Raw genomic sequence first — 23,534 nt, forward strand, 5'->3', positions numbered from 1 at the left:
GGACTTTTTTTTCTGTCTCCCGTATTTGTTGTTTGTGTAGTTTTAACTTGCATAATCAAAGATACTTTTGACCTTTGGAGGACAGGAGCCAACGGGACCTGCATTAGTATTACAAAATGCTAATAGATTTTAACATTTTGTATTTGGAAGAGACTTCAATTTCATCTACTCCATAGCTTCACTTGTTGATGAAAAAATTGAAGTCCAAAATAATAACGAACCAAAAGTCTCACAACAGTGTCCAAAATTTCCAGGACTCATTCCTTTTTTCATATTAGTTATCTACCTACTTAGGCTCTACCTCTCCTTTTGCTACACACATGTGCGTGCGCGCAGCTTTACTGAGATATAATTCACATGCCATAAGGTTCACCCTTTAAAAGTGTGATTCAGTGGCTTTTAGTATATTCACAGAATGTGAAACCATAGCCACTATTTAATTTTAGAACATGTGTATCATCCCCAAAAGAAACCCCATACCCATTTACAGTCACTCTCCATCCTCCACCTCTCTTCTTCTCCTTCTCCATCCCTAGGAAACCACTAATCTGCTTTCTGTCTCTATGGACTTGTCTATTGTGGGTATTTCATATAATGGATCATATGATATGAGGCCTTTTGTGTCTGGTTTCTTTCACTTAGCTTAATGATTTCAAGGTTCATCATGTTGTGGTATTTACCTTTTTATTTTGTTTTGTTTAACCAAACCCCCTATCTCTAACTGCCTCATTTTTTTAAAGATGTTATTGGGGAAAGGGGAACAGTGTGTACTTCCAGGACTTTTTTACAAGTCAAGTTGTTGTCCTTTCAATCTTAGTTGTGGAGGGTGCCATTCAGCTTCAAATTGTTGTCCTTTCAGTCTTAGTTGTGGAGGGCGCAGCTCAGCTCCAGGTCCAGTTGCCCTTGCTAATTGCAGGGGTGCAGCCCACCATCCCTTGCGGGACTCAAGGAGTTGAACTGATAACCTTGTGGTTGAGAGCCCATTGGCCCATGTGGGAATCGAACGGCAGCCTTCGGAGTCAGGAGCACGGAGCTCCAAACGCCTGAGCCACCGGGCCAGCCCCTCTAACTGCCTCATTTTAACATCTTTGTGCAAAAATTAAGTTCTGAATATCCTAGAAGCAAAAGGCAAAAATAAAAACAATAGATTACTCAGTTCTAGTTAATCATAAAGGAAATACAAAGTTTATCAAGAGCACAAGTATTTTTCTAGCACTGTATTTTAAGAGGAATCATTGAGGTGGTCCTTTAATTTCACCATATGGCTCTGTCTTCTGATCATTTAAGGTATTTTCCTGGAATTCTTATTTATACTATTTCCAGTTTCCCTTAGTTGGGCACTGTGAGCATTGTTGAGAATGTGGAGAGGGCTATATGTGGTGTCTTCAATGACACTTCTTTTTCTGGGTCCAAGGAGGAATTCTTATTTAATCTTTAACAACATCTCAATCTGACCTCCACTACTAATTCTCAGGGTCTTTCTTCCATTTTTGATCACTATCTTACTTCCATCTGAAATGTTTGAAATATTTTTACAACTTTATTCTTGAAAGGGTCAAGTACTTTGCCAATTCTGATTTTAAAATAAGTCTCAAATAATACAAATTATCTGGTAAATGAGGGAAAAGGCAGGGAGCTCTACCTAGGGAGAGATGAAAAGAGGCATCTGATTGCTTGCTGATGACTACCTATGGGTTTGGGAAAAGGAAGGTTCTGGCACATATGCTACATTTCACATATATTATTTGCTTTTTTTTGTTTTAATTTTCACTTTCATCTCTAATCCCTATTTGTATTCATCTCTCTCAAATACATGCTTTCCTTATGTTTGATGTATGTCTTTAAGAGACATGTATTTTTATATACCATTTAGTGTTATTCAGTGTCACTGAGTTATTACATAAATAATAATGTGTCATAAATCTCATTCTATTGCTATTTTTTAAATAATTTGTTATATTTCAGTTACAGTTGATATACAATATTAGTTTCAGGTGTACAACATAGTGAATAGACATTTACGAGTGTGTAACTTACAAAATGATCACCCAGATAAATGCAGTACCCATTGGACACCATACATAGTTATTACAATATTATGGACTATAGTCCTTATGCTATTCTTTACATCCCCATGACTGTTTTATAACTATCGATTTGTACCTTTTAATCCCTTCCCCCTTTTCACCCACACCCCCCAGCCTCCCCTCTCATCTGACAATTATCAAAATGTTTTCTGTATCTATGAGTTTGTTTCTTCATTTATTTAGATTCCGCATAGAAGTGAAATCATGTGATATTTGTCTTTCTCTGTCTGACTTACTTCACTCAGCACAGTACCCTCTAAGTCCATCCATGTTGGTGCAGATAGCAAGATTTTATTCTTTTTTATGGCAGAGTAATATATATGTATACACACACACACATACACACACACACACACATATCACTCTTCTTTATTCATTCATTCATGATGGACACTCAGGTGGCCTCCATATCTTGGCTATTGTAAATAATGCTGCAATGAACATATGGATGTGTATGTTTGCCTTAGAAGTAGTGTTTTGTGTTTCTTCGGATAAATACCAATCCAGAAGTGGGATTACTGGGTCCTACTTTGTCTCTTGTTATACCCTTTGTTTTAAAGTCTATTTTGTCTGGTATAAGTATTGCTACCTCAGCTTTTTTTTTTCATTTCCATTTTCATGAAATATCTTTTTCCATCCCTTTACTTTCAGTTTGTGTGTATCTTTCAATCTTAAGTGTGTCTCTTGTAGGCAGCATATGTCAGGGTATTGTTTTCTTATTCATTCAGCCACCCTATGTCTTTTCATTAGAGCATTTAGTCCATTTACATTTAAAATAATTATTGATAGGCGTGTAGTTAATTGCCATTTTGTTGTTCATATTTTTTATCTTTTCTCCTCTTCATCTTAAAAAAATTCCTTTTAACATTTCCTGTAATACTAGTTTGGTAGTGATGAACTTCTTTAGATTTTCTTTGTCTGGGGAGCTCTTTATCTGCCTTTTAATTCTAAATTATAGTTTTGCTGGGTAATGTGATCATGTTTGTAGGTCTTTACTTTTCATCACTTTGAATATTTCCTGCCAATCTCTTTTGGCCTAAAAGTTTCTGTTGAGAAATTATATGACAATCTTATGGGAGCTCCCTTATAGGTAATTAGCTTCTTTTCTCTTGCTGCTTTTAAGATTCTCTCTTTTTCTTTAACATTTGCCAATTTTAATTATGATGTGTCCTGAGGTAGACCTCTTTGGGTTGATCTTATTTGGACTTTCTTTACTTTCTGGGCTTTTATGTCTATTTCCTTTGCCAGGTTAGGGAAGATTTCTGTCGTTATTTCTTCAAATAGGTTTTTCAATTCCTTGTTCTCTTGCTTCTCCTCCTGGTACCCCTATGATGCAAATGTTGATACACTTGATGTTGTCCCAGAGGCCGCTTAAACTCCTCAATTTTTTGGATTCTTTTTTCTTTTTGCTCCTCTGATTGAGTATTTTCTTTTACCTTATTGTACAAATTACTGATTTGATCCTCTGCTTCTTCTAATCTATTGTCGATTCCCTCTAATGTAGTCTTCATTTCAGTTATTGTATTCTTAATTTCTGACTGGTTCTTTTTTATGTTTTCTATCTCCATTTTTATGTTTCCTATCTCTGTGTTGAAGTTCTCCCTAAGATCATTGAGCATCCTTACAACCAGTATTTTGAACTCTGCCTCTGATCGATTGCTTGTCTCCGTTTTGTTTAGTTCTTTTTCTGGAGCTTTGTTCTGTTCTTTCATTTGGGTCATGTTTTTTTGTCTCCCCATTTTGGCTGCCTCCTTGTGTTTTTTTTTTGTTATTGTTTTGTTTGTTTGTTTGTTTGTTTGTTTTTTATGTATTAGGTAAAGCTACTGTGTCTCCCGGTCTTAGTAGAGTGCCTTTCTGTAGTAGGTGTCCTGTGGAGCCCACTAGTGCAGTCTTCCTGGTCACCTGAGCCAGGTGCACCAGATGTGTCCATTGAATGGGTTGTGTGTGCCCCCTTGTTTTAGTTGAACCTTGATTGCTGTTGGCATGTAAGTGGGAGTCATTGACCCTCAGGTTGGTTGGTTGTAAGTACTAGCCATGACTACTGTTTGAGGAGCTATTGTGCAGAGGCTGACCCTATGGAGTAAGATTTGCTTTAGCAGATCTGGTACCTGCCAAGTCTGCCCTTTCCATGTCTCATTTAAGGAGGCAGCCGGGTGGTCCAAAGCCAGCCACTGGACATGCTGGAAATGAAGGCCCTGGGGCCTCCTAGGAGGGGCTATGCCTCAGGCCAAGGTCAACTGCAGCCTGTGCCCTGCCTGGGGTCACCCAGCATGAGACACAAAGTGATCTGAATATGACCACCACTTGTGCTGGGCTTGGAGGTGCCTAGGAGAGGCCAAACCTCAAACCAAGGGAAGCTGCCACCAGTGCTGGTCTTGGGACTGCACAGCAAGAGATATGGGGCACACCAAGTCCATATGCTGCTTTGGGGGGAGGGGGTTGTGAATATTTAAGAGATTTTAAGAAAGTCTTCAGCCTGAGCCAAGGAAGGCTGTTTGTATGGAAAAGCCCCTGGAAGTGGCTAGGGTGGGCCCAAAATTTGGGTGCAGTTGGGTCTCGGAATCACCAGGGTGGGGCAAATGGTTGATGGAGATTCAGATCTGGAGCCTTCCTGCTAATGCAGTCTGGGTAGGGAGAGGGCCCAACAAAGGAACAATGGCTTCTGCCAGTACTTCTGTCCAGGAGAAAACTACCCCTCTAGCCCTCATCCTGAAGTCAGACAATTCCATTGTTCCCTGTATATCCCTGGAGCCTTTCAAACTGCTGCCCAGCTCTGGATCTCAGAGCAGGTGAGTCCGTCAGTGAGTAAGTCCATGCACAAGCCCTTTAAGAGAATCACGTGGGACTCTCCAGCAGCCCTCTATCTCACTCAGACACCATCCCTGCTGGTTTTCAGAGCCAGGAGTTGTGGGGACTTCTCTTCATGGCACTGGGACCCTGGATTGGGGAGCGTGGTGTGAGGCTGGCTGGTCCCTTCACTTTTCAGGGGGGATCTCCACAGCAGAGATATCCCTCCCAATTTTTAACCACCACATGTGTTTGTGGGACCAGCCCGTTTTCTATCTCTACCCCTCCCCCAAGTCTCAAGGTGGCTTCTTCTGTATATCTTTAGTTACAGGACTTCTGTTCATCTGGCTTTCAGGGGATTCTTGATGTTGGTCATTCTGTAGTTTAGTTGTAATTTTGATGTGGTCATGAGATGAGGTAAGCACAGCATTTACCTACTCTGTCATCTTGATTGGAAATCCCTGTTGCTATTTATTTTTAACTCACCACTAAACTTTTAAAACCTTTGCATGTTCCTGGCTTTACATTGAATGTATTGGTGTAACTGCTGCATAATATTTTATGGTGTGTATCCACCACAATTTACTTTTCCATTCTGCTAGCAATGGGCACCTGCCAGAGCCAGTTATATAGTGAATATCCTCATACTTGTCTCCTTCGAGACCTGAGGGAAAATTGCTTTGGTCTATGTGTCCAGGAGAGGAATTGGTGAGTCACTGAACCTAAATACACTGTTGTTTTTATCCAGTGCCTCTTGTGCATAATCAGCTTCCTCTCAGTTCCACCTCCTTCTCTATCCATCTCTGCAGAGACCAGAGCTAAGCAGGCACACGGGGTGAAATTAGCTTGGTGCTGGTGTAGTGCAGTAATTCCTGGCCTCTCATTTCCTGCTCTGGGACTCCTCTAAGGCAAAGATATGGAACACAGGGAACCTGCTCAGTACTCATGCCTGCACAATGGGGGCAGGGCTTAATAGGAGCCAGGAAGTAAATACTTCCTTTTGTCCCCTCTTGCAGGACAGTTCTGAGACGCAATTCATAAGGCTCCTGCCAGGATCCCTGTGGGATTGAGTACAAGTTGCCAGCAGTGGTTGACAACTTGAAAATGTTTTCTTGTACCAGTTTTCCCTTCTTCGCTATTTCAGTCCCCCAGTTCTTCATTCTTGCTGTCTGTTATTACTTCCCAAATGAACTACCTGTAGACAAGCTTTCAGAGGCTATGCAGTGTACAACATTTTCCCTAAGTACTGCCAGATTGCTCGCCAAAGGATCTAAGCTCTGATCTGGATAATTTGGCCAATCTCCAACTTGTGGATCGTGACTGGGCCATTTCAAAACTTCAGAGAGCCACCTTTTGACAAGAGGCTTTGCCTCTGCTTAGAAGACAGCTCCCTGTGTAGGCTCGTTCACCTGTGGGTCAGTGATTTTTCTTTCTACACTTACTGCAGTTATTCCGCAATGTGGTTGTAATATACATACGTGTCCTGGTAATTATAAAATACCTCTCCCAAACATTGATCTCTGCTTAATCTCATGATTCATGACTTCTTATGCATGGACAGTGCACTCATCCATAGATGTGTTGTCACAGAGTATTCAAAAAATTTGCTTCCCAATACTTGTTAATGTGGAAACATCATAGATTTATATTTTCCAGTGAAGGGTGTAGCAGTCAGTTTATGTCCTGGAATATGCACTAGTTCTGTCACATTGGGTTTACTTAGGAAAAAATGATCATTTCTTTGAATGGACATGTGTCAATATCAATGCTTATGTGTGTGTGCCAGGTGACTATACGGTGTGTATCCACATGAAAAACAGCACGGGTCATTACCACCTGGGAGAAAGGGATTGGAAGAACTTCCTTAAAGGGATATGTGTGTTCCTTCTCACAGCTTTCAAAAATCTGATCATCCCCTTCTGCTTTTGTTATAACAGGTGGTTAATACATATACCCCAGGAAAGAAGATTTGGCTTGAAGGTGTGGTGACCACCTCAGCTGGAGGCACAAACAATCTATCTGATTCATATGCTGCAGGATTCTTGTGAGTGACACTTGCAATTTCACTCCCTCGGGCTTTGAGGAAAGGACAGTGACACTCCCACCATGCTCGGTGTTCTGTCCATGGGCTGGAGAGGGTGGGGTGGGGGGGGCTTTCTTTCCCGTTGCAAATTCTTCATCTACTTCTTTGTGAATGTGTTTAACCATCCAATAAACAATGATTAGGGACTTCTCTGGATACTAAAATATCAAGCACAGGCATTAGAGCAAGATAGTACTAGCAGTGGTCATAAAAGTAATAGGAAGTTTATTTAAAGTCTCTATTGTAAAACACAGTGCTGACAACATACATTTCTCATCTAATTTTCATCAGCATCCTAGAAGATAGGTAAGAGAAACCACAGGGTTTTTGCCCTCTAGAAACTTCTAATTGGAAGAAGGGAGACAAGAGACTAGTAAAGCCATAATAATAATAATCGTTTTAACTCAGTAGTGCTTACCATGTGCCAAGTACTGTCTTACGTGCTTTATATACAGTTAATAATTTAACAACCAATGAAATCGATACTATTATTTTATAACAACCCACTGAGATAGGTGCTATGATTAGTTAGTGGCAGAGATAGGCCTCCAGCCCAGGCAGTGTGCTGTAGAGTCGTCTCTTTGCAGCTCCATCAGTCCACCTCTCTTTCTGCTTCACATGGTCTGTCTACAACAGGGAAGTGATAGACTGTAAAGGAACCAAGACTCTTTTACTGGGAGGATCAGGAAGGGCTTCATGGGAAAAGTGGAATTTGAATGGGACATAGATGACTCTAATTTCTGTAGGTGAAGAATGGTGGTGATGGGAGAGGTGAGCATTCTCAGCTGAAGGAACATTATGGGCAAAGGAACAGGGGAGGGGAAATGATTAGTGTGCTAAACACCACGGCATCTGTAGAGATGCCGTGAAGGCTGAGACAATGGAGGCGGATTACCAGCAAATCACACAAGGCCTTGAAAACCAGGTAGAGGAAATGAGGTCTTGTTCTATACTCAGTGGCAAGCCAATGAGGATTTTGGAAGAGAGAGGCACCATCTGACTGGTGTTTTAAAACGGTTTTGGCAATAGTACGCTCAAGAGTTTGGAAAGGCAAGGGATGGGAAAATGAATTTGAAGGCTGCTGCAGTTGTCTGGAGAACAACTTAAGCCAGAGGCATAAGGGCCCCTGCCTGGCCTGGCAGTGTTATGTAGCAGGGACAAACCCCTCAGGACCACAGACCAACCTGATCTAGTCTAATCCTGTGGTCCTGGCTTTTTTGGCTGAGCAAAGTCCTCATAAGAAGCTTCTTTAATATATTTGTGGAAGACAAATCAGGCCCGTCAAGTAGATTGCCTTTACAGACGGAATCCTGCAAATGTAGATGAAGATAATGAGTCTTAATACGCTGTGATACCTTGGGTCTCCTACCTCTGTGTTCTTAGCACTTAAGCGGCACAGAGCAGTTGTTCAATGAGCGAGGTTCCCAGGAATGAAACTGAGTGAATCAACATTTGATACAGTGTTGCTGAGTCTTCTTTCAAAAACAGACTCCCCACTGGGTTTCACTGTGAGCCCTGGGACAAGGGCGAGAAGTGAGGTTGGCAGTCAGTACTATAGGTGGCCTCTTCGAATCAGCAGTGGAATGGATTTGCTCAGCTGTTGCAAAAGAACTCTGCTGCAGGGCTCGTGAACAGCCCAGTTGTACTGAGTGTTTTCCTGAGCATTCTTCTCTTTAGAGAATGGTGTGAAATGAGAAATACTACAGACCTTCATGGAGGAAGCTGGAGAGAGACCTGTCTTTTCACGGGCATCAGCCAAATATCCGTAGACCTCTGCAGTCACTGCAGAACACAGATAAACACAGTTGTGTCGATTTGGGTTGGAGTTCAGTACCCATTGCTTGGTTGGCACAGATCATATGAAAACTAGCCCATTCTGCTACCCTACCTCTATCACCCATTTGCTCTCTCTCCACTGGCAGTTACCCAGCATTATGCCCTTTGAGTCCAGTTCTCCAAGGGGCATAAATTGCTTCCCGGGGAAAAAAAGGAAAGCGTTATAGTGAAGCTCCAGAAAGTTAGCAAGAAATGGGAGAAAAGGCATTTTTTTAGTCTTTTTTCAATATAAGGCTTAACTATGGGTTTGCAAGTACACATACCCATGCGTTGCATGAATCAGAATTCGTTGCTGCCAGTCGTTCAAGGGTAGTTTTCCCAATCCCGGCTTTGAGATTCTTTGATGCACTACAAACCTCCTTGGCACGGCACTGTGTCTCCAGCTTCCAGTGGTGTCTGGCACATAGTAGATATTCAATACACATTTGTGGGGTGGAAAATAATGGTTGTGGCAGCATCGTTGGTGGAATATTCCAGTCATCTTATCACCTTCCTCTACCTGACCATAAAAGGGAGACTTGGAACATCACTTAGTTCCCCCTCTCCGAGGCCTTTTATGGCAGGAGGAAGATGTAGATAACTACAGTACTAGCCATCCACTCTGCGAATCCCTGGGGAAGCAGGGGTTCTGGCCATAGTCATTTGTAAATGCTGTGAGGTGTGCGTGTAAGACATGGGTCTGGAAAAGAGGATGCATGCAGAACCCCTGGGGAAGCAGGGGTTCTGGCCATAGTCATTTGTAAATGCTGTGAGGTGTGCGTGTAAGATGTGGGTCTGGAAAAGAGGATGCATGCCTCCCTCTCGTGTGAGAGTTCCTTCAACAACTTCATATGCTAGCAAAACTCCCATTTACTAATGAACATCTATTTGTGAAGTATATCTAATCTCTGCAGGTGACTGTGCTAGGCTCTGTGACGGTCATGAGTCGAAATGTGATACCATCTCTGTAAATGTGTATGGACACGTATTTACATGCCCAGTGCTTTAGAGATGATTTACATGGTCACGCAAGCGTTTCTGTTATCTATCTTCAATGCTGAGAACAAGGCCTGGCATGTACAGTTGATTAATTAACGTTCTTGATTGAATGAACAAATGGGCTCTTTTCATATATAAAAATATCAAAATACGGTTTTGTGTTGATATCCAGATGCTGCTAGGTGGAGGGACTCACATATGTGTGATTTCATATTTACTCATCATTTTGTTTCTTTATTCATTCAACCAGGGTAGGAATAGACAGGTGAACAGGACATACTTGTTTTTATAGATGAATACTTGTTAGAAATAGACCCTGTTGTATTTCTGTTATTTCCACATTGAAAGAACACTGACTTGGGAGGCATCAGCCCAGAATTCATGTTATATAGTTCCACCACAGGACATTTAATACTGCGTCTCAGTGGCTAAACAAAAAGCTAAACCTGCTATCCTGATTTCACAGAATTGCTAATTTAATAAAAAGAATAAAGGCAAGTAGCTTAGGCATGTGATATTCCAAAAGTAATTTCAATTTCCTGGGTCACAATGTACCAATCTGAACAACAACAACAAAAAAGGTTATGTTATTGTCAGAGTTTCTTTTTCATTTAAAACTTTTGTTTTTTTGCTTTGCTTTGTTTTATTTTGAGTTTGTAACTCTAATTACCAGTAAATATTTGTTAGTTTTTATAAGAATAAAATATAATTGTCAATGTGAAAAAGGTTTGAAAATATTAATGATATTCATTCATAATATAGAAACTCACAATGCTCTTTATTCCAGTAAGGAAAAAAATCTTAATTCTACAAGTCACTGGTTTGGAGCTCCATATGGTTTCAGATTTGGGAAATCATAACTGTGCATAATGTGTCCCTAGTATACTGAATCTAATTTGATCCATATCAATTTCAACATAACAAAGAGTATTGAACACCTACAGTGTGCTAGGAACTGTGATGGGTGTTTTGGGTACAAAACTGCAACATACGTCTGTTCTTGATGAGCTCATAACCAAGTAGGGGACACCAGAGAAGTAAGCAAGTGATTATCATTCAGTGGTTGGGTCTGCAGAAGGTATGAATGAGAGTCCAGGAAGTAGAGAGGAAGAGGGTTCTATTGTTGGTTGGGGCAGCAGAGTTTAGAAGGAGGTGACACTTCACTTGGAGATTAACAAATGGAAGGAAATTTGCCAGATGAGGTGAGTTAGAGGAAGAGAGGAAGGGAATTCTAGGCAGCAGTTAGAAGATGTATAAAGACTCAGGTAAGTATGCGAAAGCATGGTGTACGAAGGCCGCCGATAGTAGTTTCATGTAGCTTAGAGCCTGGGGAATGGAGTTCAGGATGAGAGAAGAGGAAAGAAGTGAGAGATGAAGTTAGATACATATGCTTAGAAAAGATTGTGAAATGCCTTATATCCTGAGAAGACTGAAGCCCACAATTCTTATACATATATATTACAAGTAGAAGTTTCCGTACATTTCAGAAGTAGGAATACAAAGAGAGAGAGAAAAGTAAATTTGTAAATGAATGAATGAATCGAATGTGCAAATTATGAAGGCAGAGTTAGCAGTGGGTGTTGGAAGAACCAAGAGGGCAGTATTTTGAAGGATAACATGCCTTGGAAACTGGGTGTTGGGTTTGTGGGTTATGTAATATGTTTAAGCAATGCAGACCCTCCACTGTGATGTGTATGTAATGGCCGTATACTTGAATCCCTGTATAGTTATAGTGCCAAGGAAAATTATTATTGCACCGATTGCTTACAGTAATATATGAGGAATGCAAATGGCTAGACTTCTGTGGCACAGCCATAGGAATATGTGGGTTAGAGTCACATGAAAGGTACATGTACAGTGATAGGGTGTAAGCAGGAGAGTTTAAGTGATGACAAGTATAGTGTCTGCACTCCTGTGATTGTGTGTCCTGTGGTCGGGGGAGAGGGGGCCGATAATGAGGCTTACAAACAGCTAGGGTGTTCATTTTATTTGTGAATATTCCGGGAATAAGAGATAAGTCAGTAGCAACAAGCTGTTTTATGACCAAGGGCAATTCATTTTACTCCCCTGGACCTCTGTTTCTTTTCCTATAAAGTGAAGAGGTTGGATTTGATAATCTCTAAAATCTCTTCCAGCTGTGTACTCAATGCTTAAAATAGTCTTTAAAGTACAAGGTAAATTGGGTGGGGGTGGGGGTGGAGGGTGTGTTTGTGTGTGTTAGCCAATCTCTACAGAACTTGTTATATACCATTTAAAAATATATTGATGTAGCTTTTCCCCCCTGCTTTTTAGATGGTTGAACACTTTAGGAATGCTGGCCAATCAGGGCATTGATGTCGTGATACGGCACTCATTTTTTGACCATGGGTTCAATCACCTCGTGGACCAGAATTTTAACCCATTACCAGTAAGTATGAGATAAAGATTCTCAGCTCTTTCTCCATGTCATTCAGTTCTTTTGATTGTGCCTTGTTTCACACTGGAAGAATTTTTCTCCTCCTTCTGTTACCAATTAATTTCATGAATTGGACAGAAGCATCTTGACCCATTTCACAGACCTTTGTCTTCACCCCCCACCCCCCCTACACACACACACACACACACACACACACACACACACACGCATATGCACATATACATACGTGTGTATATAACATATTTATATATTTACTACTAAACTTGTAAGAAACCTTGTGCAGTTGAGATTCCACATCTACTTGTGGCCTGTTTGAACTCTGCTTGAGAGTGAATTTCTCCAGATTGTTTTCTTTTCATGCTAATAGGAGACATTAGTTAACGTCAGATGCAACATGTTGAAAGCAGATGGGAGAGTGTTGGCCAAGATCAGATACAGTAGGAACCCATTTCTTGGAGAGTGGCTGAATAAAGTGCACTTACAGTTAGATGTTGATCCCTATGTGACAACGAGGGAATTTGCCCAGAGCAACCAACTTTTCTAGGACAGCAAAGGAGAGGGAAAACTAAAGAAGACTGGCACAAGCAGAGATCGGGTTTGTCTAATGACTTTACAGGCCGATCAAAGAAATCCCACTCAGTCCAGAAAAGCTGAATTTGCCAGAAATATTACGTGGGTCGTCCTTTCCACAGACGTCTTGGTCATGATGAAAGGTCAGACTCCTCTCATTAACCCATAGAATGGTCATCTTCTTCGAGATGAATGAGTTCTACCTCATGTAACAGAGGGACTGACAGCCCAGGGGCAGGGCAAGGGGGCAGGTAGACCAGCCCTAGAACCTGTCTCTATGCCCTGCTCCAGTGCTCATCCTACAGAATGACTGCTGCCCTGGGGTCCACAGTAAACAAACCCAATGGAACCAGTGAGTGTTCCTGCCATTTGCTTCACTCTGCCTATTTCCAGGCCTGAGTCAGGAGACCTCCAAAGCTAGAACAGAAAACAGCTTGGCTCCCAACAGACGAGTTCCATGTCTCCAAAGGATTTCTCTAGGCAAAGTTCTGAGTAATTATTGTACCGCTAATTGCACATCACTTCAGTTCAATCACAGTGCTAAAACTGACCGGCACAGTTGCTTTCATGCAGAGCCAGGATGCCTCTCTCAGTGTGTGTAGGGTTGAGGTACGGAGGGGTGCAGAAGGGAATTTCAGTTTGGAGCCATAGGGTTTTTTGTTTGTTTTGAGCTCATAATTGTGGCGATAGAACAAAATAATAATTAGAAAAATATCTATGAAATGTAAGCATTAAACAAATATAATGTCACATGGAAGTAAATAGTTCTTGATCATCAGGCAGTGGGGAGGAGACTAGTAATAGATAAATGAGTATATAGATAAGAAGGCTGTAACAATGGGTCATGGAGGGCTCCTTCTGAGTGTGTCTACAAGGAAGGCTTCTCTGAGAAGGTGACATTTAAGCTAAGAGCCCGGTGACAGAAACGCAGCACAAGCTGTAGGGATTTTGCAGAAGAGCTTTCAGGAAGGGGATGGGCTAGCACAAAGCTTCACAGCAGGAACACACTTGGCACTTTTGGAGAAACAAGAACACCAGGCTGGCAGGGAAGGGGAGACTGCCTGGACATGAGGCCAGCAGTGGTCAGAGCACACAGGGCTTTGTAAGCTAAAAGGAGTGTGGCTCTTACTGTAAGTAGTGTGAAAAACCATTGGAGGGTTTTATGCAGGGAAAGGACGTTTTAAAAAGATCACCCTGGTATAATTAATGCATCGAATGTGAGTTACAATGTCTTTAATAGTGTGGCTAATAATTGATTTACAGACTACTTTCATAAATGGTACATCAGTAATGCTCTGGACACTCTGTCCTCTCTTCTCTCTGCCCTTCCTTTTTCTTTCCTGTCCTCCTTGCCTTTATTCCTCCTTCCCCTCATTCAAATCTCATTTACTTGTCTTGATCGTGTACTGTTGCTGACGACTGTTCCTGGCAATAGGCCACGGTGGTGACCCAAAAAAGACAAGGAACTCCTGGAGCTTATAATCTAGTGAGGCATACTGAGAAATGAAAAGTAAATAAACATATAAACACGATAATTACACTTCGTCATAAGTGTTCTAAAGAGAGCCTGGTGACATAACTATGACTATTTATACTTACTTTCCTGATGAGAAGCTAGGGTTATTAAGAGACTTATCCAAATCAGACGAGTAGTAAGAGCTGGAACTCACAGAGTTTTTCAGTTCTAAATCCTATTTTCTTTTCACCATGCTGTGCTATTTCTTCCAGTCCCGTCTTTGGTGTCTGAGGCCAATGTTTGCCTCAGAATTGGGTCTGGAGGTAGAAGCAGGCATCTTAAGGAATTGGAGAGAAGAAAACCTAGCCTAGAAAAGAGATGGTCTTTGGGTGACTAGACAGGCTTGATTTCCAGAAGTGGACAAACCTGGATTCCACATCAACTCTCTGTGTATCTGTGCATGGCCCCGTGTAGGTTAAAGACACAACGTTGCTCTCTGCAGATGGGAGTCTCTGCATGTGACTTCCTGGGACAGCATGGCACAGGAGACCTCAGTTGATATGTGGTGGCAGCAGAGCTCACAAAAGTTCAAAGGAATCTAAAACAAATCCCATTGACTTTGCACAAATGAGCTGGACAGCTGTATTTCTGGAAACACCAAGCTCTAATAAAGAAACCGTATGTAAAAACACTTAGGAAGGTAGCAGACTTTCTTTTTATCTTTGCGCTAATAAATTCTGCACCTTGTAAGTAGAGAACTTGGCACCTGGGAGAGCGTATCCTAAGTCTCCCCTGGAAAGAATTTCCTAGGCCAGAGAAGAGCACCAATCTGACAGACCTCACCGCAGGCCTCTAGAATGTGCGATGGAGACAGACCTGAGAAAGTACAGGATACCACTTCGGAGAGTTGTACCATTGATAACCAAACACTGTCAATAACAACCTGTGGATTTTATATTGTGATTAAGTCTTCAAGAGAGTTTGTTAAGCGCTTAGGGGATTACTGAGTTGTGTTTTGGTTGCCTCCCAGAAATAGCAGTATTTTCTATTCCAGCTCCTTCAAACCTAGCTCAGTACATTTCAGGAAAGGTTTTTATTAGCAAACACTGTTTTGTTTTTGGTTTTGTTAATGCTCTAAGATAAATTCAAAAAAAGTGAGGATCTTGGCCGAATGGCTCCTCAAATTATATCCCATGTTACCCCTCCACCCCCTAGTCAACTTCGCTGCCAGTTTATAGGATTTCCTACAGCTCAGACCAGCCCATCTCCCATAGCGCCATTCCGATGTAAGGCAAGAGAGAATAGGAGGGTGGCTCTTTGAAAAAGAAACCTGTCTTCAGGAAAGATCATTTTCAACTACATCCTTTGTTCTTTCTGGTTCTTCCTCCAGAAAAGTGCCAGCTCTCCTCCTGCCATGAGCTCTTCCTTCTCCTGGGAAGAGGAGAGCACTGAGTTCAGCGGTGCTTCATCACTCAGCTTCCACCCTCTGCCCCTGACCCCCGTGCTATTGGGAAAGAGGGAACGTGTGAGTCTCCACAGCCAGCCGGCTAGTCACGGGCTCCCTGGGGAGTAAGCAATGTTTGTGCAGAAGAGATCTGCACATTCAGTGGACAGAGTCCAGACCCCACCAGCGTGGGCATTTCTCCTAAGAGAGGGTTTTGGAATTTAGCTTGCTGCTTTTTTTAAGAGCTTGATTTACAGAGCTCTTAGGGAAAGGAATGGTGAATTACTAGTCAACATCATCTTAACTCCCACGCCAGCCTAGCAAATATAATTCAATTCAAAAAACATCGACACTTCAAATGTGTCTGGCTCTGTGCTAGGTGTTCTGGGGATGTGCAGCTAAATAAGATGTAGTTCCCTCATCTGCAGAGCTAACAGTCTGCTGCGTATTTGTGTCTGGGGGATTACAATTTAGATTCCATTTAGGATAAAATAGAGAGCTAGTTCACACTGGATTGCCTTTTCTATACTGGGTGGAGTGGGGGGATATTTCTATTTTGCTGTCAGCATTCTGTTTTGCTGACCGCCCTGCTGAATAATAACAAACATTCAATGCAGCCCAATGCACACTTACTGAACACTTGCTGTGTACATTGTTCTGAATACAGTCAGTGGTCAGAGATTGTAGTACAACTCCCTAGTCTATGGTGGGATTAAACCTACGGCTGTGTTCCCATAGCAACAGGATCTAAGCCAAGCCACCACTAGGTGTCATTTGGCCACTGGAAAGAAACTGAATCATAATGGTGCCTGCCTAGCTTTGCTGGTTGGCCTATCACAAGGATGAGATCGTAAGCACTCCCTTCTTGTTTCCCTTTGAAATGTTAGACAGGGCCCCTTGTGTACTGCACAGCCAAGGATCAGCTTAAATCTGTCTCTTTCCTGAGAAAGAACATCCAGTTACAAACCCATGTCCCATTGATGCTGGATTGGTGCACAATTTCTTCTTATATGAAGAACACTACCTAATTAGGAGGCCTCGTGGGGAGCAGCAGGAGCCTGGTACTGTGACAAGATTCAGGATTCTACTCTTAGCTCTGCCATTATTTAGGTGTATATCTTTGGGTTCCAGTTTTCTCGTTTAAATTGTGATAAAAATGTTTCCTCTATCTACCTCTAAAAGATATTGTTACAATCCTTGAGAAAATGAGATGTGATAATAAGATTCTGATTTTTGTATACACACGTACACACAGAAAATTACTGGAAGGGACTACATCGAAATGTTAAAAGTGGTTTTCTTTGGGTGGTGGTGTTACAGAAAGTTTTTATTTTCTTTGTGGATTTTTTGTATGTCAGATTGCTAAAATCAGCATCGTGGCTTTTATAATCTGAAAACAAGGCTAATTTTAAAAGAAATAGAGTGTTTTGAAAGGATTAAGTGTTTTCAATAGTTAAGCAAATCTTATCCCAGCCTCATTCAATTATCATTCATCGATGCGTTCATTCACAAACACTTATTACACTGGTGCTACATGCTAGATAGTGTGCTATCCACTGGAGACCCTGTCTTGCCGACAAGGAGGTCACAGTGTGGGTGGGAGACAGAAGAATCAGCTGGGACTGTGGCACAAGCGTTGTCAGGACAGGAGAGGCACAGCAGGGGTAGCGCAGGCATCGGACATCAAGAAATGCCTGGAGGAGACGAGGCCTGAGCTAGATCTTGAAGGAGAAGAACCAGTTAGCCATAGGAAAAGGAGTTTGAGGTCTGAGGAGGACCTTCCAGAAAGAGGCAGTAGCATGTGCAAAGGCACAGAGGCGTTAAATTTTCCAGAGGGTCATGGTTTATGGTGGGTGGTTTATGAAAAATTACTTAGGCAAGCTTTTCCCATTGCTGTCCAGTGGCCACACAGGGTGTGTGAAAATTAAAGAATTTCAAAGCTGGAGGTACAAAGGGGAGGTACAAAATCCAGCCAAAGTAGCCTGTGACCTGTTTCTTGATGTAGCTTCCTTTCTCTTTCTTTTCTTTCCCGTGGGAGCCATCAAGAAGATGAAAGAAGCAGAGTGTACCTGTTTAGGGGTAGCTGTGATGTGAAACCCAATCCTCTCATTAGAGGCCCTGACAAAACCTTCTCCGTGCACAGCCTTCCTTTGTGGGGACCTGCAGCTGCTGAGAGAAGGGTGTCTTCAGCTGCAGGATCAATCACTGGGACTCAGGCTGGCTCCACGTTAGTGGCCAAAGCGCCCGGGCTGCGTGCCGAGTGGGCATGACTCGCTTCTTTCCTCCTCTCTGCCTCCAAACCCTGGCTTCTCAGATCAGAGCCTGCGCCTGCACCATCTGAGTAGGCAGGCAGCTGTTTTGCCCCTAACGCTTTAAATAGAAGCCCCTCTGATTTTCCATTATATTCCTCATTCTCTGCTTATTTATCAACCTGAGTGGTGTGTGGGGGATATCAGCGACAGACGTTAGCAGTTGCCACAGCTCACCCCAATGAAAGCTGCCTCGGGAAGTAGAAAAAGCTCCCCACCTGAAATTAGAAGGTGCGGGCTCAAAGAGCAGCAACCCATGGTTCCAGTTGCTTGAGTCTTCATTTCCAGCCCTGTGAAATGGGGCTAACTGTGCTCAGTTGGACGTGGGGAGTATTTGAATGTAGTGTTTAAAAGCAGCATTGGCTTTGGAAGCAGACTGGCCTGAGTTTCACACCCAGCTCTACCACTCATTAGCTCTGTGTCCCTGAGCCGATTACTAAACTTCAGTAAGCATCAATTTCCCCTTAAAATGGAGAGAGTAACAGTGTCTGTGTCAAAGGATTGCTGGTAAGGATTAATGGTGCTGCGTGTGTGTATGTAGCTTTTACCACATAGTAAGTACTCAATAAATGTTAGCTGCTGCTATTATTTACAAAGTCACTTTGTCAAATGTAAAATTTTCTAAGTCACAGTAATAATTATCGTTAGTAATTTGAACATAACTGTGCTGAGATAATATACATTTGAACATCTGTATAGATATCTGGAAATCAACTCAAATAATAACTAATGTATGAAAAGCAGATATTTTTTGTAAAAAATATTTTACTAGAAAATTAGAAGAATACAAAAGGAAAGCTGCAATTCCTGCACCTAAGAGGAATTGACTGCAAATAGTTAAAGACAAGCTAAAAATTACATTTTATTTTCCTCCAGAGAAGATTCTGCCAACCTTTCCCAGTGGAGGCAATTAAGGCTGTAACCACACTGCAATAACACCTTCATGTGGTATTTATAAATGGCCCAATAAGCCCTAGAAACCATGATATGTCACATCAAAGTGCTAATGACAGCACATTACTCGAATCACTGAGAAGCAACAATTGAAAATCTCACTCTGCCATCAACCATTTATATTGTTCCCAGATTGCAGTACTGAGGGATTACAGCTACAGCAAATCATGTGACAACCTAAATAAATTAAGGAGAAGAAGCAATTACAGCCTCAGTGCATTTGACTTCAGTAGCATAGTGTGCTGTCCTCAAAGCCACCTGCTGATGACAGACAGGCAAGGCCAGCTCTGGAAATGAGAAGAGCTACATTCTCCCCTAACTTCATCTGTTCACCTAAAACACTGGAAAATTGTAAAAAAATAATCTGACAAGAAAGAGAGGAAGGGAGGACAGAAGAAAAAGAAAGGGAGGTAAAAAATGGAATGCCCCTTGGTGGGTTGGAAAGATCTTTTGTTAGTGCCACAATTTGACAAAATTTAAGGTTATTTCACTTTAAATATTATATCTGCAAATCCTAAGGGCACAGTGATGTCTGGTTATGATGGTTAGGAACTTACAGATAGGCCTCTGCTAGAAGTGAACATGAGAGCCAAAGATAATACATTGTTGTTTTCTAACTCAATTATGTTTTTGTCTTGTAGTTGTTTAAGTAAAAGTAGTTTAAAATAGAAATAGAATTAACAGTTATTCTGTTTTTAAGTCTTATTTAAATACACTACACTGTTGATATAAATTTTTTAAAAATCTATCATTTATTAGGTACCTCACTAACTTTCAACTATAATCAATCTCTGCTTATTTTATCTCGGATTTGGTTTTAAGCATTGAAAGGGTTGAACAGAACACACCATTTTTACTCACTCTAAACTTGACGTCAGCAGACCTGCCTTGTCCTCTGGAATTCACTGCCCTCATCTTGGTGTCCAAATCCTTATACCCTTTCTTCATTAGAGCAGTGATTCTCAAACCTGGCTGCATATTTTAGTCACCTCGAGGGCTTTTAAAAAAATGCCTACACCCACGCACCATACTCAAAGAGTCTGATTCAGTTGGTCTATAGAGGATCCCAGGTGTTGGTATTTTAAAAGCTCCCCGAGTGATCCTAATATGCAGCCAGAATTGAGCACCACTGGGTTAGAGGTTTCCACTTACCCTGATTAGATTAGAAATTACCTTTTTCTTTTCCTGTGCTGTCCTCAACTCTGGCTTCAACTATGAAGAGATTAGCAAAATATTCAGTAATGTCATTCATTCGTTTGGAAAATATTTGAGTCTCTATTATGTGCCAGACCTAAGTGGACATACTCTAGTTTCTGAGGAAAAAGATGAAGGCAAAATCTCTGCCTTCACTGGAGGCTACAGTATAGTAGAGGAGACTGAAATTCACAAGAAAATGAACAAATAATTGATTACAAAATTCAGAATGCTGTTTAGGAAGCAAGGAGGCTACTAAGTTGAAGAATAATGAGGAGAAGACACCTCTTTAGAAAGCGTGGCCAAGGAAGACTTCACTGAAGAAGCAGCCATTGGAGCAGTGGGTGGAAGAACAGACTTTCTGTCAGAGGGCGTAGCATCTGGAAGGTCACAGGGAAGAGGCTCAGTCATACAGCAGAGGCCATGCAGAGCCTCCAAGACTACGCTGAGGCATGTTCCGCCTACAGCCAGGCATAGAGGCAGCCAGCAAGCTGCTCCGTACGATTTATGTCAGGCTGCCTGGTACCCGACCCATTCCACCAGCACTTGGCAAGCTGCTTTGCTTCCTGTCTCTCGCCCTTTGTGTGAATAATGGTGGTGTGCTCCACCGCCTGCCCGTACGTCTGGGATCCCTGACTCAGCCCAATGCCTACTGTGTTTCCCCCATCACTGACCTGGTCATCTCCGTGTGTACCCTCTGTCATCTCTCAGCAGGCTTTGAAATGAGAATAGCTGAGTAATGATACTTGTGAGAAACATTTGGGAGTTGATCATACCGTTCTATTTTTGTGTATATTAAAAAATGTCAGTGATAATTTTTTAATGTCCCCATGCTAGAGTGTTATGCCATACACTAAAGCAAAGTATTAGTTTAAGTGCTGTGAGATATCTCCATGTGAACAGCCTGTTTGGGGTGACAAAACATGGAGCCCTGGAGAAATAGCCACTAGGTGATTATGGCTAAGGTCTGTCTTGTTCAATCAGTATCCCCAGAGCTGAACATAAGGGTGCCTGCATAGGAAGTACTCTGTAACTATTTGTGAAAAGAAGGGAGTGAGGAAGGATTCCACATGAACAGCAGACAATGGGCTTTGTAGACCTCAGAGGTAGGGGTTACTACTGGCTGGAGGAGAGGACCGAGAAGGGAGAATGGGTGAAGGCTTGTGCACAATCTGTCAATAGTAGACATTTGTAATATCAGTTACCCAAAGTATACATGTTCCTGAGAAAGCTCATTGGCGCCTGAGCACTGCCATGCTGAGACAACAGGAAGGAAGGAGTGGATAAAAGGAAGACCGGAGTTCTAGATCTGATTCCAGGTTCTCCCACCAACTCACTCATCCTGGAGCATTAGGCACTCTGGGTCCGTCTCAAGTGTGGAGGTTGAACTTGGTGATCTGAGGTCCCCCTCAGCTCTGATGTTTTCTGATCTCATCTTCAAGATTTCCATACCAGTATCTTCAGACAGAACTTCCTAGCTGAACTTACATTTATAAAACCTTTCAAAATAAAATTAAACTGGACTATGTCACTTTGAAGTCATTCAGGGAGTAATCCCTCTTTTCTCAAGGCTCTTATAGCCGTGACAGCAATCATCACTGTCTTCCGTTGTTAGAGTGTTTCAGGTACATCTAATTTCCTCTTTAAGCGTAAGCTCCTTAAAAACAGAAGCCATCTTTCTGTCTTTATATTCCCCATAATACTCTGCTCATAGTCAATCCTTACTGCATTCTAAGATGCTCCGTAACTGAGATTCTGGGGGCTACAGTGCACACTCAGTAATGGAAATATGCAGGGCAGGTTTTATTGTCAGGTGTTGTGTGCACACTGCACAGTGAGGCAGGATAGCTAGGTGCTCAGAGACTGGGCCCTGGAGTCAGACAGATCTGGATGCTTGCTGTGTCCCATTTGGCAGATTGCCTCCTCTTCCATCTTTTCTATAACAGGGATACTAACACTCGGTGTCTTATAGGTCCTTCTGAGTGCTTAAGACAATGCCTGACACTTAGTAACTACACAATACTGTGACCATTATTATCTATTCTAAATATATGAAAATTATTCCTTGGAATTAGATGAAATTTTAACATCTTGGGAAAGACGGAAACACCTGGGAAACAGCCACCCCAGCAGGCAGGGATGCTTACCAATGATTGGTAACAGGACATATTTCAGATACAGTAATGCTATTTGGCACATACAGATTGTTTTAGAACCGTCCAAGTCCTCCACATCTCATTTCATACTCCACAAATCTCCATGATAATAGGTTTCTTCTTTGGCTTCTTTGACTTTGTTCTTTATGTCCCACTCTAAGTTTCCACAGCTTACTCACATCTATTAATTCATCTGGCCTTTTCAGCTTTCCGATAAGGTAAGTAGGATAGATAGACTCCTTCTGTTTAGCAGAAAAGAAAACTGAGGCCCAGAGAGGTCCAGCAACTCACTCAAGGGAATACAGCAAGGTGTTGCTGGTGGTTCTGAGTTCTCTGATTCTTCATCAGTACTTTGTGTTCTGCTTCTGGTTGGTTCTGCCACAGCTCAGGAAAGTCAAGAATTCAGGCCAGCATCATCCCCTAGAAGCCAAGGCAGATAGAAATGACAATAAGGAAATAGAAAAACTGGCTTCGAGGTAAAATGATCCAGGAGATAAAACCTGGGATTTAATAGTGGCTGACTTTTGTACATTTATATTTGCACTGAATAATGAAAGGAAAAGGGAAGGAACAAGTTTTCAATTTCATGCAGCAGCAGCTTAGTTTCCCTGCTTCTACTGAATATATTAACAGCAAAATATAGTATCTACCACTCTTATGGCAGTTATCACTTCCCCCATTACTATGTATGTGTATGTCTCACTCCTTGAATGTGGGACAACTTAAAATCCCTAGAACCATGAGCAGTGCAGGAGCTGCACCATCCCCTAATGTTTAGCCATGTGATGATAGATGGCAGGTCCAGAAGTCAATCCAGTTATTTGAGAGAGCCACATCAGGGCATTCTCCTTCTTGAGGAAGGTTCCATGTTGGCTCTGAAAGACAAAAGATCATTAATGTCCTTTCACTAATTTTACCTCCAAGGAGGTACTACAGACACATTGCAGGCTTTGCCATGAATGCAGACAGACCTTGACCCTTTCCCTCAGGGGCAGTGGAATAGGAAAGGTGTTGGCAATGTCCAAGGTAGCATACCAACTGCCATCAGTCTGTGCAGTGGATTCAGTTCCAGTTCCAGAGTCTGGAATAACTGGGGTTATAGGAGTAACAACTAAATTCACCAGAAGTCTCCAGTTCCCACTACCTTTGGGCATCCAGGGATGTTGCATTGAGCTAGTACATCTCTTACTATCTCTGCTGCCTTTTAAACCTTAATCAAGGCTGTGGTTTCCCTTCCCTTTCCTTGGACCCCTCACGATGAGCT

The 23,534-nt window shown here is 42.0% G+C and overlaps 1 protein-coding gene across 1 annotated transcript in view; it reads left to right on the top strand.

Moving 5' to 3' along the window:
• HPSE2 (heparanase 2 (inactive)) overlaps nt 1-23,534 on the top strand; it is a 523,392-nt gene that overhangs the window by 391,904 nt on the left and 107,954 nt on the right. The window contains exons 8-9 of the mRNA XM_081074716.1: nt 6,812-6,918; nt 12,064-12,178. Of these exons, the coding sequence (XP_080930842.1) occupies nt 6,812-6,918; nt 12,064-12,178 (222 nt within the window). The remainder of the gene's footprint in view (nt 1-6,811; nt 6,919-12,063; nt 12,179-23,534) is intronic.

Source organism: Rhinolophus hipposideros, assembly GCF_964194185.1.
Source record: "Rhinolophus hipposideros genome assembly, chromosome: 15".
NCBI lineage: Eukaryota > Metazoa > Chordata > Mammalia > Chiroptera > Rhinolophidae > Rhinolophus > Rhinolophus hipposideros.